At 39.6% G+C, this 21582-nt stretch overlaps 1 protein-coding gene across 1 annotated transcript in view; it reads right to left on the reverse strand.

The window, feature by feature from the left end:
- The window catches only part of gnai3 (guanine nucleotide binding protein (G protein), alpha inhibiting activity polypeptide 3), a 73146-nt gene that overhangs the window by 21442 nt on the left and 30122 nt on the right, over positions 1 to 21582 (reverse strand). The window contains exons 2-4 of the mRNA XM_045692881.2: positions 5806 to 5848; positions 4660 to 4801; positions 2072 to 2229 (exon numbers count right to left, since the gene is read on the reverse strand). Coding sequence (XP_045548837.1) covers positions 2072 to 2229; positions 4660 to 4801; positions 5806 to 5848 — 343 coding nt within the window. The remainder of the gene's footprint in view (positions 1 to 2071; positions 2230 to 4659; positions 4802 to 5805; positions 5849 to 21582) is intronic.

Genomic DNA, 21582 nt, shown 5'->3' on the forward strand with positions numbered 1-21582 from the left:
AGACAGAGACAGAGACAGACAGACAGACAGAGACAGACAGACAGAGGCTGGACTGGAGTACAGAAAGAAAGACGGAAACAGCCGAGGCCTGTGGAATCCTGTGTGATCCATGTGAATTTAATCTAAATATGTTGATAAATGATAATAAACATTGCCTGCTAGAGGTGTGAGTGAAAACAGAGAGTACAGGCTAGAGCTAGACTGACTCACTCTAGTAGTCTCTCCAACCAAGCAGCTCTGCAACGTGGACAGACAGATGAAGAGCACCTACATACAACCAGACTAAATGGTGAAATACTTTCAGCGTTTGCTCTAGCTTGCCTATATAGTTCCAGGTGGGTGGAGTTGGCACTTTTGGGACTACTCTATTGGTCCATTAAGTCCAGGCGAGTTCAATTAAGCACAGAAAGTACTAGAAATTGTTTTTGAAATACTATTTGAACCCAGGTCTTGCATTGACAGACAGAGAGCTCTGACCTACAACTACCACTACATGTCCTGTGTTGCCAATACAAAGTCAACGTGTCCTTCACACTAACCTACCCCCCCCCCCCAGGCAGGATGTGTGACAGGAACACTAAAGGTTGCCATTACCTTTGCATTTATCATAATGGTAAAATGATACCTTAACTTCCTCTTATTGTGACATCAGGGATCATCAACTAGATTCAGCCGCGGGACGATTTCTTTCTTGAGCTGATGGTCAGGGGTTTGGAACATAATTACAAAATCATTTGTAGACTGCAAATTGACCGTAACAAGCCCAAACACATATAATATGAATATAACATAATAATTTCAAACCTTTGCTTTTGTTTGTATACGATCACATACACACAGTTTACTAGGTACACCCATCTAGTACCAGGTCGGACCCCCAAATTCTTCAGGGCGTGGAAACGTTGCTCAATTGGTATCAATGGACATAACGTGTGATAGGAAAACATTCCCTACACCATTACACCACCACCACCATCCTGTACCGTTGACACCAGGCAGAATTTGGCCTTGGACTCATGCTGCTTACGCCAAATCCTGACTCTGCCATCAGTATGACACAACAGGATCCGGGATTCGTCAGACCAGGCGATGTTTTTCCACTCCTCATTTGTCCAGTGTTGGTGATGGCGTGGCCAACTGGACCTGCCTCTTCTTGTTTTGTAGCTGATAGGAGTGGAACCCGGTGTGGGGGGGGGGGGTCACTAGAGGGCCAGCAGGCCGCCAGTTGGGGAACCCTGGTCTAAATATTCAGTACATGTATAAATAAAGTTAGTTCCCTCTTTTAGATTCTGGTGTACAAGTATCGTATACTGTACTTACACAATCTACTGTACAGCTTGTAGGCTACAGTAAATTACATTACTCTGGTGAAGGCTCTAAATCAACAAATAACTCATTCAAATCATAACTGAAATGGACAAACAGTATACTACAACCGACAGTAACACATGAATTTACACCGTAGAGAAACTCCAATACTTCCTAACTGAAATGGTAACAGCTTTGACAACAGGCTGGGTAAGGTCTGTGACGACGGTGTTTATCTCCCACTGCGTTGAGGAACACCATCAGCTGTATCAGCTAACGAGCGAGGTCTACATTCTGAACAAGCTGTATTCTAAACGACCTTGTACAAGACAGAGGGATCGCAAGACCAGTTTTGTCCCTCTCTACTGTAAGCGTTTTGCATAGCACAAAAAAAAAAAACGTATTCTTGGTCCTTCTGAAATGTAACCTCTCAAGAGATGAAATTCAGAGGAAAGAGGGTTAAGTTTCAGTCGTGTATGACAAGAGGATGTTGTCAGTGAATTAAGAAATCCTGACACAGTCGTTCTTATAGAAGTGAATCTGTCGGCAGCTTACAGGTTTGGGGAGCTGCAATTCAGTTCCAGCACTGTAAACGGACAGGGTGTATCTTTGTGGCACGTATTTGTATTATGTGTAAATAAAACCAGTCTATAAGCATAACAAGTGGAAGTGTACTGCGCGTGTACTGTGTGTGTGTGTGTGTGTGTGTGTGTGCGCGTACTGTGTCCGTCTGTCAGTCTGTGTGTGTGTGTGCGTGTCTTACTAGGATGCTGAGTCGTTGAGCTGGTACTCTCTGGAGCGCAGGAAGCAGGTCTGGACCCCGCTGTCCGTCCACAGTTTCCGTATCACACCGGTTAGATCTGATGAGATCACACCCTCCTCCGTTGTACCAGCCAATACAAACAGCTGACGAGCATCGTCCTGGTAAAATAGACATGCCCATTAGACCAGTGATTCATTGATTGACCAGTGTTTCCCAAATCACATCTGGGACCCATTCTTCCAGATACTTCATATATTCCAGAACGAGCTCACCTGATTCAACTGGTTAACTACAAGTAAGAAAAATGTAAACGCAGCATGTAAAGTGTTGGTCCCACGTTTCATGAGCTGAAATAAAATATCCCAGAAATCTTCCATATGCACAAAAAACATATTTCTCTCTAATGTTGTGCACAAATTTGTTTACATCCCTGTTAGTGAGGATTTCTCCTTTGCCAAGATAATCCATCCACCTGACAGTTGTGGCATATCAAGAAGCTGATTAAACAGCATGATCATTACACAAGTGCACCTTGTGCTGGGGACAATAAAGGCCACTCTAAAATGGGCAGTTTTGTCACACAACACAATACCACAGATGTCTCAGGTTTTGAGGGAGCGTGCAATTGGCATGCTGACTGCAGGAATATCCACCAGAGCTGTTGCCGGATCATTTAATGTTCATTTCTCTACCATAAGCCGCCTCCATTGTCGTTTTAGAGAATTTGGCAGTACGTCCAACCGGCCTCACAACCACAGACCACGTGTAAGCCAGCCCAGGACCTCCACAGAGTGCCCCATGGTGGCGGTGGGGTTATGGTATGGGCAGGCATAAGCTACGGACAACGAACACAATTGCATTTTATCAATGGCAATTTCAATGCAGAGACACCGTGACGAGATCCTGAGGCCCAGTGTCGTGCCAGTCATCCGCCGCCATCACCTCATGTTTCAGCACGATAATGCACGGCCCCGTGTCGCAAGGATCTGTGCACAATTCCTGGAAGCTGAAAATATCCCAGTTCCATGGCCTGCATACTCACCAGACATGTCACCCATTGAGCATGTTTGGGATGCTCTGGATCGATGTGTACGACAGTGTGTTCCAGTTCCCACCAATATCCATTAACTTCGCACAGCCGTTGAAGAGGAGTGGGACAACATTCCACAGGCCACAATCAACAGCCTGATCAACTCTATGGGAAGGAGATGTGTCACGCTGCATGAGGCTAATGGTAGTCACACCAGATACTGACTGGTTCCACGCCCCTACTTATTTAAGTTATCTGTGACCAACAGAAAAATATCTGTATTCCCAGTCATGTGAAATCTATAGATTAGGGCCTAATGAATTTATTTAAATTGACTGATTTCCTTATGTGAATTGTAACTCAGTAAAATCTTTGAAATTGTTGCATGTTGTGGTTATATATTTCTGTTCAGTGTAAAATCCCCAACCCGTTGATAAATTGAATCAGGTGTGCTAGTGTAGAATAAATAGAACAGGTGGAAGAGCTTTGGGAAACACTGCCATAATGTTTATGAAAGACGAACGCCCCCCTCCTCAAGAAAACCCTGGAGGCTGCAAAACCTTCCAACTCTGCTTCCAATAAAGGCTCAGTTTTAAGCGTATACATTCCTACAGGTACATTCACTACAGGTACAGTGCCTACAGGTACAGTGCCTACAGGTAGTATTCACAGCCCTTGACTTTTTTTGTTTTATTTCAGCCTGAATTAAAAATGGATTAAATAGATATTTTGTGTCACTGGTTTACCCACAATACATCATAATGTCAAAGTGGAATTATGTTTTTAGAAATGTTTACTAAATCAATGAAAAGTTGAAAATGTCTTGAGTCAGTACGTTTTCAACCCTTTGGTTATGGAAAGCATAAGCAATTTTTTACTCCTGAACTTATTTAACAAGTCAAAAAAATGTGCCAAAAACTGATTCTAACATATATTGACTCAGGGGTGTAAATACTTATGTAAATTAGATATTTATTTCGTCCAAAATATAAATAGTAAAGTACATTACCCCAAAAAACTACTTGAGTAGTACTTTAAAGTATTTTTACTAAAGTACTTTACACCACTGCACTTGGGGCAATATTCTGTCCTGAGATCCATGCACTTACATCACATTTTTGAACAAGCCTCCCATTAAACCGTGTAAATTATTAAAGTAAAAGTCTTGAGTTTCGTCCACTTTCCTCAACTCTAAATCAGACCCTTGGTGAAAATGTGAGACCTGTTCAGTAGACGACGAGAACTGTAAAGACTCAGCTCATCAAATACAGAAGGGCATGAGTTCTTAAACCTTTTTTCAGCTTGAGACCCAAATGATAAATTGACCGTCCTCTGGTGACACAAATCACCCTCCGAAAGGACCCAAATTAAGATGAAATAGCATGCGATTATAGACGTAGCTCATAACTGGCGACCCACCACTCACATGCCACAGAGACACACTTTGGGTCCCGACCCATAGTTTAAGAAAGTAGGGCATCAAAGACATAATACAAACCACTCATTAAGAAAAAGTTGTTTTGCTAGAACATAAAGTTACGTTGTGTTGTGTGCCTACCGCTCGTGCGGCGTCCCCAAAGTCTATCTTTAGGTGTCCCATGGCTCTGATGACGGCGATGATAGACTGGATAGTGTTGCTGTACACCACCACTCTGTACTGTTTACACTCCTCCTCAGAGTAGCCGGCCTCATGGATGATTCTGAACGGGAAAACATTCAAAACATCATGCTAGTTTAGATTTCAGATAAAGTCACTCGGTCTGTTCCAATATCCACACTTGAATATCATTAATAAAGTTGTCCTCCGAAGGGGTGGATGGTGGCGGTCCCCCCCCAAAAATATCATTTTTAAAAGAAAATACAACTTAATAACACTTGGTATGAATCAATGGATTAGGCATGTATTCTACGTAATCTGGACTGTGGAACATTGTCACTCTGGTCTAAGGGAAATCTAACTGAAGTTTTGAACTTTTCTGTACGTGTGACCATTCAAGACAAGACATTTCCCAAAACCAACCAACTGTTAATAGGACTATTGTGTGAGTAAATAGGCATGATTAATGTGGGAATACAGGGTTGGTAGTCTATTCAGGCCGTGCCAGGCTAGCTGCTGGCCTCTGTGGCCATTGTGTTATGTAATGTGTGCTTCTTCCATGGTCTCTCTGCCTGAGTGCCACGTTAAATGAGGCTAGCATCTCTCTACGCCACACACACACACACACACACAGAAAGAGATGAACTCAGCTGGCAATGGAAATTATCCCTGCACCATTAAACCCTCACAAAAAGACAGTAGTGTACATCAACAGCATATTTTCTGAATGCCAGTTAACGGTTTAACTAATCGGGTTAACTGTTTAAGTTAAAATAATCAGTTATATAACTTATTAAAAATGTCAAAACCAGAAATAGTAACAGTAACCTTTTGCCGTGGTTTATGCAAGTTTGTTCGAATTCAGTTTGGACTGCAACGCGCTACCGTCGTGTTGTACGTGAGTTTGAATGCCATTTTGGCCTGCAACATTTCTACCCATAGAAATGGAATGAATAGAACAGTCAAACCGCTCATCACCAACTCATTCTAGTTCTGTGCTGCAACCATCATGGGGATTGTGTGTTTGACATAATGCAGTTTGGAATGCAAAGTGTTCACATCGTGATGTCCTTGTTATATGTGTGTGTGTGTGACACATTAACTTACTTCATCTGCTTCACTATTGTACTTTTCCCAGACTCCCCAGCACCTGAAAAGAAAAAGAGACTCATCAATTACACGAGAACTAATAATGAAACAAAATAAGCCAGAAAAGTACATTTTGAACTGTAGTCTAAACATTTTCTCTCAATTCAATTTCAATTTAAGGGGCTTTATTGGCAATGGGAAACATATGTTTACATTGCCAAAGCAAGTGAAATAAACACATTTACAGTAAACATTACACTCACAAAAGTTCCAAAAGAATAAAGACATTTCAAATGTCATATGTCTATATACAGTGTTGTAACGATGTGAAAATAATTAAAGTACAAAAGGGAAAATAAATTAACATAAATATGGGTTGTATTTGCAATGGTGTTTGTTCTTCACTGGTTGACCATTTTCTTGTGGCAACAGGTCACAAATCTTGCTGCTGTGATGGCACACTGTGGTATTTCATCCAATAGATATGGGAGTCTATCAAAATTGGTTTTGTTTTCACATTTTTTGTGGGTCTGTGTAATCTGAGGGAAATATGTGTCTCTATTATGGTCATACATTTGGCAGGAGGTTAGGAAGTGCAGCTCAGTTTCCACCTCATTTTGTGGGCAGTGTGCACATAGCCTGTCTTCTCTTGAGAGCCAAGTTTGCCTACAGTGGCCTTTCTCAATAGCAAGGCTATGCTCACTGAGTCTGTACATAGTCAAAGCTTTCCTTAAGTTTGGGTCAGCCACAGTGGTCAGGTATTCTGCCACTGTGTACTCTCTGTTTCAGGCCAAATAGCATTCTAGTTTGCTGACTTTTTTTGCTAATTATTTCCAATGTGTCAAGTAATAACTTTGTTTTCTCATGAATTGGTTGGGTGTAATTGTGTTGCTGTCCTGGGGCTCTGTGGGGTCTGCTTGTGTTTGTGAACAGAGCCCCAGGACCACTCTTCTCCAGGTTCATCTCTCTGTAGTTGATGGCTTTGTTATGGAAGGTTTGGGAATCGCTTGTAGAATTGAACAGCTCTTTTCTGGATTTTGATCATTAGAGGGTATCGGCCTAATTCTGCTCTGCATGCATTATTTGGTGTTTTACGTTGTACACAGAGGATATTTTTGCAGAATTCTGCATGCAGTCTCTCAATTTGGTGTTTGTCCCATTTTGTGAATTATTGGTTGGTGAGCGGACCCCAGACCTCACAACCATGAAGGACAATGGGTTCTATAATTGATTCAAGTATTTTTAGCCAAGGGGCCTCCCGAGTGGCGCAGTGGTCTAAGGCACTCCATCACAGTGGTATGTCGAATTTGATGTTCCATTTGATGGCATAGAAGGCTCGTTCTTGCCTTGTCTCTCAGATCGTTCACAGCTTTGTGGAAGTTACCTGTGGCGCTGACGTTTAGGCCGAGGTATGTACAGTGGTTCTTCCTTAAAAAGTTTTGGAGTTGATGCCGCAACCTTTTATGGTAGATGGTGGCAGATTGCGTCATTCTGTCATTGCAGCGCACTACGACAAGGGGGAGTCAGAACGCTGATCTATCAGTAGTCTAAACTGTGGCACAAATTGACTCTCTATTCTATTCAGAACTTAATGGAGGTGTTTTCAGTCTCTGGCACTAGAGTCCTGCATCAGGCACACACACAAAAAATGCTGGTGGTGGTCCTGGTGTTGAGAGAGAACTTAGGTCAATACAAATGAGGTAATTACACTTGACGTGTACTCACGATTTTCGGAAAATAGGCACGGTGGCCTTTTGGTTTCTCTCCCTCTAAAAACAGAAACAAATCATTCTAAATAACAAACTGGGCTTTATTTACCACAGTGTGAAAGACTGATAGACCCTCTATATAAAGTGAGTTTCTGAAACACGGAGTCCTTTGCTGACGTGAAGAAGAAACTGAATGAAAGAGAGACCAGCGAGGATTTGTCAGCATAAAGCTGAGTGACTCACTCATTCATGGCTTTGGATCAAAATAAATAAGTACCAACATTCTTTCTGAGTCCTTAATAAAGAAATGTTTGGACTGTTTTGACCAAGTTAATCTACTCATGTTGTGTGTGTGTGTGCGCAATTATTTGTGACATTGTGGTTATAATTAAGAATGTAAACAAAAATAAAATCAAACAAATCCTATTCATAATGAATAATCAGATGTGTTTTGCAAGCTTGATTTTTCTTTGTACTCATTTTATATTTTTAGAGACACTACAAAACATACACATCCAAAAGACAACTACATCACACCTGCCCAGACCCACCTGTTCACACCCCCATCTCCAGCGCAAGCATCGCTCTCTGCCACATTGCCTCAAACTGCACCCTTTTGTTTCTCTCTGTCGCCCACATGCACTTTAAACATTTGGATTATAAAGCATTTAAAGGCTGATATTGGTTGATTTTAATACGTCTGACAGCCAAAATTCTAACGCCACCCATCTGTCCAAACAGATCCTCAATGTAGATGGATGATTTTTAATATGTTATTGGACCATGAACAGATATGGCTCATTGACCTATACGGTCCAAATAGTGATGGTCCACACTTCTTTGAAAAAATATATAATAATTGATGAACTCTATAAGCAACACTAAACTCTATTATTATGGTGGGAGATTTTAATACGGTCTTAAATACCTCTATGGACCGGAAAGGAAATCACACTACAAACTATCACCCTCAGGCACTTAAGGAAATCATGAATGTCATGGATATAATGGAATAGTGGATATATAAAGACTTAAATATCCTGACCTAGTGAGATATACATGGCGGGGCTCAATCAAGCTTGTTGTCTTGATTACTTTCTTATGTCATTCTCTCTGGCACCAAAAGTTTGAAAAGTGTTGATAGGGGACAGAATGCTGTCGGAGCATATATGCAGTCGGAATATATATTACTCTTACAGAATTTCCACATGAGTGAGGATATTGGAGATTTAATCAAAATCTATTGGATGATAAAAACAAGTTAACTATGACAGAAGAATCGATAAGACTTTTTCTGACATAACATAGGTACAGCAGATCCCCTTATTGTATAGGACACTTATAAAATGTGTCTTTAGAGGCCATGCAATTCAGTACCAATCTCTAAAACAAAAGCAATTTCGGTCAAAAGAGTCCATATTAACAAAGGAAATGGAATGCTACCAAAAATGATTTACTGAAACTTGTTCGAAATGGAGTCACCCATGATTCACCAAACAATATTTTGAAAGAGGAAGTAAAGTACTTTAAGCATAAATTCTCATTTCAGTCTCCTCCATCTCCACTAACCGAAGATAATTGTATGGATTTTTTCCCTATTAATAATGTAAAATGAACATCTGTACAGAAAGACTCATGTGAAAGCCAAATTACAGAGGAGGAACTTCTTGATGCAATTAAAGCCTTTAAGGCTGGGAAAACTCCTGGGCTGGAATCCATAACAGTGGAAGTATACCAAACCTTTTCAATATACTCAGAGGACTGTTATTAGCATGTTTTAACCACACCTATATAAATGGTAGATTATTGGACACTCAACAAGAAGGTCTGATTTCATTATTACTGAAACAGGATCCAAGTTGTAAATATAAATAAACAAATTTAAAAAAGTAATTTAATAAAAAATAAAAAAAATGGGAGGCCTCTTACACTACAGTACTGTGACGTAGAAATTCTAGCAAAATGCTTAGCACATAGAATTAAAGGTATTGTCTGATATTATTCATCCTAATTAGATTTTTGTTTTTACATGGACAATATGTTGGAGATAATATAAGTACTGGAAACAATAGAACACTATGAAATATCTGGGAAACTAGGCCTGGTATTCATTGCCGACTTTGAAAAGGCCTTTGATAAAATACGACTAGAGTTTAAATATAAATGCCTGGAATATTTCAATTTTGGAGAATCTCTTATAAAAATGTTATTATGTATAGTAACCCTAGGTGTAAAATAGTAAAAAATGGCTACATCTCTGAAAGTTTTAAACTGTCAAGAGAAGTAAAACAAGGTTGTCCACTATCGGCATATCTATTTATTATTGCCACCAAAATGTTAGCTGTTAAAATCAGATCCAACAACAATATTAAGGGATAAGAAATCCAGGGCTTAAAAACAAAGGTTTCATTGTACGTTGTTATCTTTTTAAAACCACAATTATAATTCCTCCACAGCCTCAGAGGATCTAGATACTCTTTCTGACCTGTCTGGATTAAAACCAAATTATGATATGTGTACTATATTACATATTGGATCACTAAAAAATACAACTTTTACATTACCGTGTAGTTTACCAATAAAAATGGTCTGACGGGGATGTGGACATACTCGGTATACATATCCCAAAATAATGAAATGATCTCATTCCAATACATTTTAATAGAAAGTTAGCAAAAATAGATAAGATTTTGCTACCATGGAAAGGAACTTTGTCTATTTGTGGAAAAATCACCTTGATTAACTCTTTAGTCATATCACAGTTTACCTATTTGCTTATAGTTTTGCCTACACCTAGTGAATTATATGAATTATATTATGATTCAAAACTTAGCATTTTTTTATTTAAATTATTAAAAATTCTAGCAACCAATAGAATGTTATATATGGGGGATACAACCTTCCCAGCTCTGCAGATTTTGCTGTGAGGAGGCAGAGTCATAAGATCATTTGTTTTGGTACTGTCCATATGTAGCTCGTTTTTGGTTACAGGTCCAGGAATGGCTAAAGAATTGCAACATTTACCTGGAGCTAACCATGCAGATGACAATACTGGGTGATTTGAAAAGTCATAGCCAAATCAATCAATAATATAATAATACTTTTAGCAAAAATGTCATCTTTAACTTACAATCTGTAGAAACTATGAGAATAGAAACCACAGTTGAAAAATATATGGCAAATAGAAATCCTATATGGATGGTGTTAAGAGATAGATGGGAGGGGTTGAATGGAGCTGAAGGGTGGGACTAATAACAACAATATAACAAATGTAAAATATACCTCACGCAACTGCAAAATGTCAGATAAAGCATATAAATGTACAGCATTTGATCATCAACATCTTTATGCTTTCATTAATAAAATAATGATAAAAATACTCAAAATGCAGATGTTTATTTCAACAACTGTACATTTCAGCTACATTTTAGTAGCTCCACGACCACAGGTAAAACCTTGCTGAGATGATCAATGTATTTGTTGCATTGTTGTATGGTCAGGTTCTCAAGCCAAAACGGCTTGATGGCCTTCACCAGTTAATTTTTGCTTGTAGGTTTGGCAGAGTCACGGATTAATGTTTTCAGTTGATTCCAAACAGGTTGTATTGGGTTTAAAATCAGGAGACCTACATGTAGAGATGAAACAAATATTTGTAGATATACTGTAGGCCTACCGTAGGCAAGGTAATGAGTAATGTGCTGTTTAAAGTGCTGAGTCTCACTAGTGGTGAGTAATGTGCTGTTAAAAGTGGTGAGTAAAGTGCTGTTAAAAGTGGTGAGTCTCACTAGTGTTAAGTAATGTGCTGTTAACCTGTCTGGGCTAGGGGGCAGTATTTTCACGGCCGGATGAAAAACGTACCCAATTTAAACAGGTTACTACTCTGGCCCAGAAACTAGAATATGCATATTATTAGTAGATTTGGATAGAAAACATTCTGAAGTTTCTAAAACTGTTTGAATGGTGTCTGTGAGTATAACAGAACTCATATGGCAGACAAAAACCAGAGAAAAATACAACCAGGAAATGAAAAATCTGGTGCCTGTAGGTTTTTCAAGTCATTGCCAATCGAACACACAGTGACTAAGGATTCATTTTGCACTTCCTAAGGCTTCCACTAGATGTCAACAGTCTTTAGAAAGTTGTTTGAGGCGTCTATGATGAACAGAGACCGAATGAGAAGGCTGGGAAGTTGGTAACCCAGGGAAGGATGTCAGTTCATTGGCGCGCATTCACGAGAGAGGAAGCTCTGTTCCAAAACGTTTTTCAAGACAATGCATGAGTCCGGTTGGAATATTACTGAATCTTCACATTCTAAAGGCCCTAAAGATTGATGCTATACAACGTTTGACATGTTTCAACGAACGTAAATAGATTATTTTTTTTTTTTTACTTTTCGTCGTGACATTTTCCTCACGCGTCCTACATTTTGAGTAGCTTACTGAATGCGCAAACAACATGGAGTTATTTGGACATAAATTATGAACTTTATCGAACAAAACAACAGTTGTTGTGGACCTGGGAATTCCTGGAAGTGCCTTCTGATGAAGATAATTAAAAGGTAAGTGAATATTTATAATGCTATTTATGCATTTAGATGACTCCAAAATGGCGGCTATCTGTATTGCGTAGTGTATTTTTCTGAGCACAGTACTCAGATTATTGTAAAGTGTGCTTTCCCAGTAAAGTTATTTTGAAATCTGTCAATGCGGTTGCATTCAGGAGATGTTAATCTATAATTCTTGAATAACAGTTTAATATTTTATCAACATTTATGACGAGTATTTTTGTAAATTGCAGTACTGATTCACCGGAAGTTTGGGGAAATACATTTTCTGAACGTCACGCGCCAATGTAAAATGCTGTTTTTGGATATAAATATGAACTTGATAGAACAAAAAATGCATGTATTGTCTAACAATGTCCTAGGAGTGTCATCTGATGAAGATTGTCAAAGGTTAGTGCATAATTTTAGCTGGTTTTCTGCTTTTGGTGACGCCTGTCCTTGCATTGAAAATGGCTGTGTGTAATTTTTTGTCTATGTACTGTCCTAACATAATGTTACTTTATGCTTTCGCCGTAAAGCCTTTTTTAAAATCGGACAACGTGGTTGGATTAAGGAGATGTTTATCTTTCAAAAATGGTGTAAAATAGTTGATTGTTTGAGAAATTGAAATTTAGATTTTTGCTATCTTGTCAAGCAATCCCGTTACCGGGATGAGAACGGGAAGAGGGTCCCATAGAGGTTAAAAGTGGCGAGTCTCACTAGCGTTGAGTAATGTGCGGTTTAAAGTGGTGAGTCTCACTAGCGTTGCGTAATGTGCTGTTTAAACAGGTGTAGGTCTACTTACTCTGCTGGCGCGGTTTTTTCTGTAGCAAGGGCCACGGTTGACTCGTCTGTGAAGATGACATCATTGAATATCTCGCCAGCTTTGATCCATGCCTGGGCCATGCAAAAGGTCTTTGTCAGACAAAAAAAAAAACTATATAAAATGTCTTACCAAGTCCACTGTCAGTGTTTAATTATTCAAGACTCCTTTCTCTTCTCTGAGCTGGAGTTCTTTTAAGAATAAACAAGAAGCCATCCACCCTTAATGGGCTATCAGCAGGACAATAGACTCTTGCTGAGTTTAGGGAACTTAAATGTATTAATGGATGTTTGCGAGGCGTGTCACTTCTCCCATCTCTTTTGCATAGACCCCCAAATGCATTGTTTCCTAACCATATCTGTCTGGATCCAGAAATTACTATGGGAATAAATATCACTGAATGACAGAGCTTGGGGACTGGTCTTTATAAATCAATCCGATTTTTATGTGGAATGTTAGGATTATTTTGCTCTTCGCTCGCAGTCACTTAGTAGCCTAGGTCTACTGACGACCGGTCACGTTGTACAGCATCGTATTTTCCTAACGGAAACACTTAGGCCTACATCGGCTACAGTAAGAAATGCATTTTCGTTTTTTTCTTGGAATAGAAACACCATAATATTCATCAAATTAATTAAGCTACATTTCTAAAAATCCATCCCATATGGTCTGTTCTATTCAAGGCTCCCTTTAACTCAGGCCTACAGCTCCATGTCATTTCAATAACTTAGTTTCTCAAAGATGCCCTCTGGTGGGCAGACTAGCACTAACTAACATTAACGGCAACAATGGCTGACACTTAAATAACATGCCATAGAATGACAACTTATAAAGGAAGAACCACATAGTTTTTTTTGTGTGCTCTGGGGCAACGGTGTCTAGATGGAATATGTATTTGTGGTCCTGGCAACTGGACCTTTTTGGAACACCATTATTTTTGTCTTACTGAGATTTACTGTCAGAGCCCAGGTCTGGCAGAATCTGTGCAGAATAGCTAGGTGCTGCTGTAGGCCCTCCTTGGTTGGGTACAGAAGCACCAGATCGTCAGAAAACAGTAGACATTTGATTTCAGATTCTAGTAGAGTGAGGCCAGGTGCTGCAGACTGTTCTAGTGCCCTCGCCAATTCGTTTATATATACAGTACCAGTCAAAAGTGTGGATTCTATATTGTAGAATGTTAGTGAAGACATCACAACTGAAATAACACACATGTAGTAACCAAAACATTTAAAAAATGTTAATTCAAAATATATTTTATATTTAAGATTCTTCGAAGTAGCCACCCTTTGCCTTGATGACAGCTTTGCACACGCTTGGCATTCTCTCAACCTGCTTCATGGGGAATGGTTTTCCAACAGTCTTGAAGGAGTTCCCACATATGCTGAGCACTTGTTGGCTGCTTTTCCTTCACTGTGCAGTCCAACTCATCCCAAACCACCTCAATTGGGTTGAGGTTGGGTGATTGTGGAGGCCAGGTCATCTGATGCAGCACTCCATCACTCTCCTTGGTCAAATAGCCCTTACACAGCTTGGAGGTGTATTTTGGGTCATTTTCCGGTTGAAAAACAAAATGATAGTCCCACTAAGCGCAAACCACATGGGATGGCCTATCACTGCAGACTGCTGTGGTAGTCATGTTGGTTAAGTGTGCCTTGAATTCTAAATAAATCACTGACAGTGTCACCAGAAAAGCACCGCCACACTATCACACCTCCTCCATGCTTCACGGTGGGAACCACACAAGTGGAGATCATCCGTTCACCTACTCTGCGTCTCACAAAGATTGGATAAAAAATCTCATATTTGGATTCATCATATCAAAGGACAGATTTCTACCGCTCTAATGTCCATTGCTTGAATGTCTTGGCCCAAGCAAGTCTTCATTTCATTGGTGTCCTTTAGTTGTAGTTTCTTTGCAGCAATTCGACCATGAAGTCCTGATTCATGCAGTCTCCTCTGAACAGTTGATTTTGAGATGTATCTGTTACTTGAACTCTGTGAAGCATTTATTTGGGCTGCAATTTCTGAGGGTGGTAACTCTAAATGAACTTATCCTCTGCAGCAGTTAACTGGGTCATCCTTTCCTGTGGCGGTCCTCATGAGAGCCAGTTTCATCATAGCACTTGATGGTTTTTGCGACTGAAATTTTCCAGATTGACTGACCTTCATGTCTCTTGAAGTAATGATGGACTGTCATTTCTCTTTGTTTATTTGCTTAACCTCTTGGGGCTATGTGGGACGCTAGCGTGCCACCCGTGGTGCACCCTATCAACAGCAGGTGCATTTCAAGAGCGGCAAATTTGAAACCAAATAAATGTCAAAATTCAAATTTTTCAAACATACACTCTTTGAAAGATAAACATCTCCTTAATCTAACCACGTTGTCCGATTTCAAAAAGGCTTTACAGCGAAAGCAAAACATTAGATAATGTCAGCAGAGTACCAAGCCAGAAATAATCAGACACCCATTTTTCAAGCTAGCATATAATGTCACATAAACCCAGAAGACAGCTAAATGCAGCACTAACCTTTTACAAACTTCATCAGATGACACACCTAGGACATCATGTTACACACAGCATGCATTCTTTTGTTCAATAAAGGTCATATTTATATATAAAAACAGCATTTTACATCGGCGTCTGACGTTGACTAACTATTTTCCCCTCAAATGCGTCCCGGGAAACAGTGCATAATTCCCGTTATTACTATTCGAAAACAATTTTTTAAATTTATATTGTCAATCTAACATTTATAGATGAATATCTCTTGAGAACACCTGTCATACCAGATTTTAAATTAACTTTACTGGGTAATCACACTTTGCGATACTCAGAAAATGAGCCTGGAAAACTAGCGCCGCGCCATCTTGGAACAATCGCAAGTCACATCTGATCTTGTATAATGTTGTCAATAATCGCCTACCTTTAGTTGTCTTCATCAGAAAGCACTTCCAGGAATCCCAGGTCCACAACAGATGTATTTTCGGTCGAAAAAGTCCATCATTCATGTTCCATTAGCCTGCTGTTGGTAGCGTGTCCTAGGGCTGTCTCCCAATGCTCCGACGTGCGCGGGACAGTAGTTTAGGAAAATCTTTTTTTTTCTCCTCTAGGTTCGTTCAAACATGTCAAACGTTGTAAAACATTAATCTTCAGGGCCTGTAACACCAAGAGAGCCAATAAGATTCGACGGGGACGATTGCAGAGTGTTTTGAAACGTTTCCAAAGGTGGGGGTAGACAGGGCCGCCGGCGTCATAATGGTGATGGCCCATCCCCTGTGACCAATTTCCAATGCCTCTCATTCACTGAGTTTCGACTGTATAAGGCTCAAACCACTGTGAAAAGACTGGGGACATCTAGTGGAAGCAATAGGAAGTGCTCAGTGAACCATTGCTCACGGTGTGATTAATAGGCAAAGTGATGAAGTCGAGTCCACAATTCAGAATGACACTTCCTGTTTCAATCGGTCTCGGGGTTTTGACTGCCATATGAGTTCTGTTATACTCACAGACACCATTCAAACAGTTTTAGAAACTTTAGGGTGTTTTCTATCCATATATAATAAGTATATGCATGTCCTAGCTTCTGAGTTTGATTAGTAGGCCGTTGAAAATGGGAACTAATTTTTTTCAAAATGCGCTGTGGCGCCCCCTATCCTACGGTATCCCCAAGAGGTTTTAAAGAAATATACGTATACATGTATACATCAATGATGTTGCTCTTGCTGCAGGTGATTCTCTGATCCACCTCTACGCAGACGACACCATTCTGTATACTTCTGGCCCCTCTTTGGACACTTAACTAACCTCCAGACGAGCTTCAATGCCATACAACTCTCCTTCCGTGGCCTCCAACTGCTCTTAAACGCAACTAAATGCATGCTATTCAATCGATCACCTCGCTTCATACTCGTCGCCAAACCCACTGGTTACAGGTTATCTACAAGTCTCCGCTAGGTAAAGCCCCGCCTTATCTCAGCTCACTGGTCACCATAGCTGCATCCACTCGTAGCACGCGCTCCAGCAGGTATATCTCACTGGTCACCCCCAAAAGCAAATTCCTCCTTTGGTCATCTTTCCTTCCAGTTCTCTGCTGCCAATGACTGGAACGAACTGCAAAAATCTCTGAGGCTGCAGACACATTCTCCCTCACTAGCTTTAAGCACCAGCTGTCAGAGCAGCTCACAGATCACTGCACCTGTACATAGCCCATCTGTAAATAACCCATCCAACTACCTCATCCCCATACTGTATTTATTTGTTTATTTATCTTGCTCCTTTGCACCCCAGAATCTCTACTTGCACATTCATCTTCTGCACATCTACCATTCCAGTATTTAATTGCTATATTGTAATTACTTTGCCACCATGGCCTATTTATTGCCTTAACTTACCTCATTTGCACTCACTGTATATAGACTTTTTGTTTTCTTTTGTTCTACTGTATGTTTTGTTTATTCCATGTGTAACTCTGTGTTGTTGTATGTGTCAAATTGCTGTGCTTTATCTTGGCCAGGTCGCAGTTGCAATTGAGAACTTGTTCTCAACTAGCCTACCTGGTTAAATAAAGGTGAAATACATTTTTAAAAAACAAGGCACACCAGGTGACTACCTCATGAAGCTGACTGTGAGAATGCCAAGAGTGTGTAAAGCTGTCATCAAGGCAAAGGGTGGCTACTTTGAAGAATCTCAAATATAGAATATCTATATTTTGATTTGTTTAACACTTTTTTGATTACTACATGACTCCATACGTGCTATTTCCGAGTTGTGATGTCTTCACTATTATTCTACAATGTAGAAAACTGTAAAAATAAAATAAAGAAAAACCCTGGAATGAGTAGGTGTGTCCAAATTTTTGCTTGGTACTGTATGTTGAAGAGGGTGGGGCTTAAGCTTCATCTCTGTCTCACCTCCCGGCCTGTGGAAAGAAATATGTGCGTTTTGACAGTTTTAACCGCACACTTGTTTGTGTAGATGGATTTTATAATGGTCTTATGTTTTTCACCCAACACCACTTTTCATCAATTTGTAAAGTGCCAAAATGAGAAAAGCTTTTTGAAATCAACAATGCATGAGAAGACTTTGCCTTTGTTTGTTTGTCAATTAGGGTGTGCAGGGTGAATACGTGGTCTGTCGTACGGTAATTTGGTAAAAAGCCAATTTGACATGTGCTCAGTACGTTGTTTTCACTGAGGACATGTACGAGTCTGCTGTTAATGATAATGCAAAGGATTTTCCTAAGGTTGATGTTGATGCATATCCCACGGTAGTTAATGGAATCAAATTTGTCTCCACTTTTGTGGCTTGGGGTGATCAGTCCTTGGTTCCAAATATTGGGGAAGATGCCAGAGCTGAGGATGTTAAAAGAGTTTAAGTATAGCCAATTGGAATCTGTGGTCTGCATATTTTATTTCATTTAGGATAACATCAACCCCACAGGCCTTTTTGATTTGGAGGGTTTGTATTTTGTTATGTAGTTCATTCAACGTAATTGGAGAATCCAGTGGGTGCTGGTCGTCTCATGTATATGTTTTTGCTGTTTGTTCTTTGTTATAGAGCCAAAAAGATTTGTTTATCCATGCATTTCCATTTTGGATAGATAACTCATGTTTGTTTAGTGTGTTCAAATTTTCCCAGAAGTGGTTAGATTCTATGAATTCTTCAATTACATTGAGCTGATTTCTGACGTGCTGTTCCTTCTTTTTCCTTAGTGTATCTACTCTATCGTTTAAGGCACAGGCTCAGGTTTTCTGGGTCTGTTTTTGGTTGGATAGGTTTCTCAATTTCTTTTAGGTTTTTGCATTCATCAAACATTTTGTCACTGTTGTTAATTTTTTAAGGTTGTCTACTTAAATGTTTAGATTTGATAGGCAAACAGGAGGTCAAATATACGGTTTCGATTTTCTACTTCCAAGGTTACACCATTATTACAGTGAAACATTTTGTCCAGGAAGTTGTCTAAAAGGGATTGAATTTGTTTTTTTGGCAGGGTTCCAGACTTCTTTCCTTCCTTCTATAGCATTTCTTAATACTATTCAGTTCCTTTGATGCCTCGTGATTGAGTATTGCTCTGTTCAAGTAGACTGTGATCTGATAGGGGTGTCAGCGGGCTGACTGAACGCTCTGACTCTGGGTTGAGATCTGCGTCTCGCTCTCTCTCTCTGTCTATTTTAAGTCTTCTGAAGAGAGATGAAATACAGATGAAAGGTTAGGCTTGGAACCTCTAACTCTGGCATTTTGACTGGTAAAAACTCATGGGTACACTCACAATGGCTGCCTGGTATTGTGATGCATCTAGAGGCGAAAGAAACGCACACCAATTTAGGCAAGGTGCTGGGCTAGCGGAGTAGAACACTTGAAAAATTAAAAGGAGAGCCGCACAATCTAGGAGCTCAGATGCAATAATTGAGTATCCAACGTTTCGACAGACAAGCTGTCTTCATCAGGGTATTGTGATGCAATCATTTCCATTGTGATGTAGAATGTTCCTTCAAATGATATTATCCTTTTCACACGTACCAACAAACGGGTGTGACTCTACAGTGGTCCCTGCAGCGTACACTCAAACCGATGTGATTAGAACACTTATTTACAATATCCAGTTTCGATTGACGCAACAGTCAACATTTGAGCTAGGCACACTGTTTTTTTCAAAGAAACATTATTGCACAAACACAGTCCTTACAAAGTTATGTTCTGAATGTGACCAGTTTATTTTGGGATGGAACGTTCAGACATTCACAGAGGTAGCAACAGCATAACACAATCATCCAAACCGGAAAATATAGGCTACGTTAGTCCTAGCTTTAACTGAGGAAAGATTTATGTAACACAAGCTGTCATATTAAGATAACTCTCAGCTGACAGAAATCACAATATGAATTAGCTAATAGCAATTACTATTTATAATACATCACGGGTGAGCTCAACATTCATCGAAATAATTGAGTAAAACAGTTTAAAATCGAAAGTAATCGGACGATGGGTAGTTTTCGTGCGCGTTGCCATGTTTGTTTTTCGCGTCAACCAAAGATAATAAGAGGAGACAAGATGAGTTTGGTCTGTTTGCAGTATGCATGTTGAAGGGGGTGTCGTCTACCGTCATTCACTTCCGGAAGTTTACCCGAAAGATGAGTGAACCATTCCTTTGCCTCATAGCATCTTTGGTCTGACAGACATTTACGTTTTTTTTTTTTACATTTTAGTCATTTAGCAGACGCTTTTATCCAGAGCGACTTACAGTAGTGAATGAATACATTTCATACATTTTTTTCTCCGTACTGGTCCCCCGTGGGAATCGAACCCACAACCCTGGCGTTGCAAACACCATGCTCTACCAACTGAGCCATACAGGACCGTGACATGCATTGTATAATGTCAACAAACATGGTGCCACACATAGCTGGTAAATAGCTTAGCATTAGCTCATTATAAATCACTACAACCTTCAAAAAAGTATTTTACACACATCATAGGTGTCCAGTACAATCTATGCAATAATCGGAATGCATTATTTGTCCCCAGAACTTGAAAACATGTGAATAAAACTGTATATACATTATGCTCCATACATTACATACATACATACATACATACATACATACATACATACATACATACACTTCATGCTAGAGTAGAAATGACGACAGGATATACAGAAAATAAGGCCCTTACTTTGATAGGAACGCACATGTCCAAAGTTAGTATTTGTAAAGAAAACAACAATGGAGGCAATGCGAGCGCCAGCCCAAAAAATTGCCAGTTCGAACAAGACTGCGCCTTCTAATTGCAGTCGCTGTATTCATCATATATTATTATACCTTTATTTCAACAAGGAACACAGACTGAGACCAATGACTTTTTTTACAGCTGGGCCCTGAGTATACATGTTTACACATACAGTTTAGGTACAATGATTAAGAAACTACACAAGACAAACAAAACGATCACAGATAACACAAAAAAAATACAGCAACAAATTTCACATGCACACAGGTTATTCTACTAACAGCACAAGAACTTGCAATACCCGAAACAGTTACAAGCAATACAAAAATAAAAATGCTACAATAAATATTTAAAATGAGCAAGTGTCCCCCTTGCTCATTTTAAATATTTATTGTAGCATTTTTATTTTGTTTGTTTTTCGCGTCAACCGAAGATAATAAAATAAAAATGCTACAATAAATATTTAAAATGAGCAAGGGGGACAAGAGTCTGAAGTTTAAGTTCAGTCTGCAGGCTATTCCATAGGCAAGGAGCATAACAGGAAAAGGCAGCCACACCCAAGTCTGTGGAAATCGCATGGGCCTCAAGTGTAATCCATATACAGGATCCAAAATACAATCCCCAAAAAATATTTTTGATACTGTAGTAAAGCTAAGTAAAAAGCAGCATTCCCCAAGAGAGGATGGCTTCCACTTCAGCAGTGAAAAATGAATTAACTTCTTTGATGAAAAGATCATGATCATTAGAAAGCAAACTACGGACTCCTCTTTAAATCTGCACATTTCTCCAAAGCTCAATTGTTCCGAGTCTGCACAACACTGCCAGGATCTAGGATCAAGGGAGACACTCAAGTTTTTTAACACTATATCTCTTGACACATTGATGAAAATAATCATGGCCTCTAAACCGTCAAGCTGCATACTGGACCCTATTCCAACTAAACTACTGAAAGAGCTGCTTCCTGTGCTTCGCCCTCATATGTTAAACATT

Source organism: Salmo salar, chromosome 13 (genome assembly GCF_965601325.2).
Source record: "Salmo salar chromosome 13, fSalSal1, whole genome shotgun sequence".
NCBI lineage: Eukaryota > Metazoa > Chordata > Actinopteri > Salmoniformes > Salmonidae > Salmo > Salmo salar.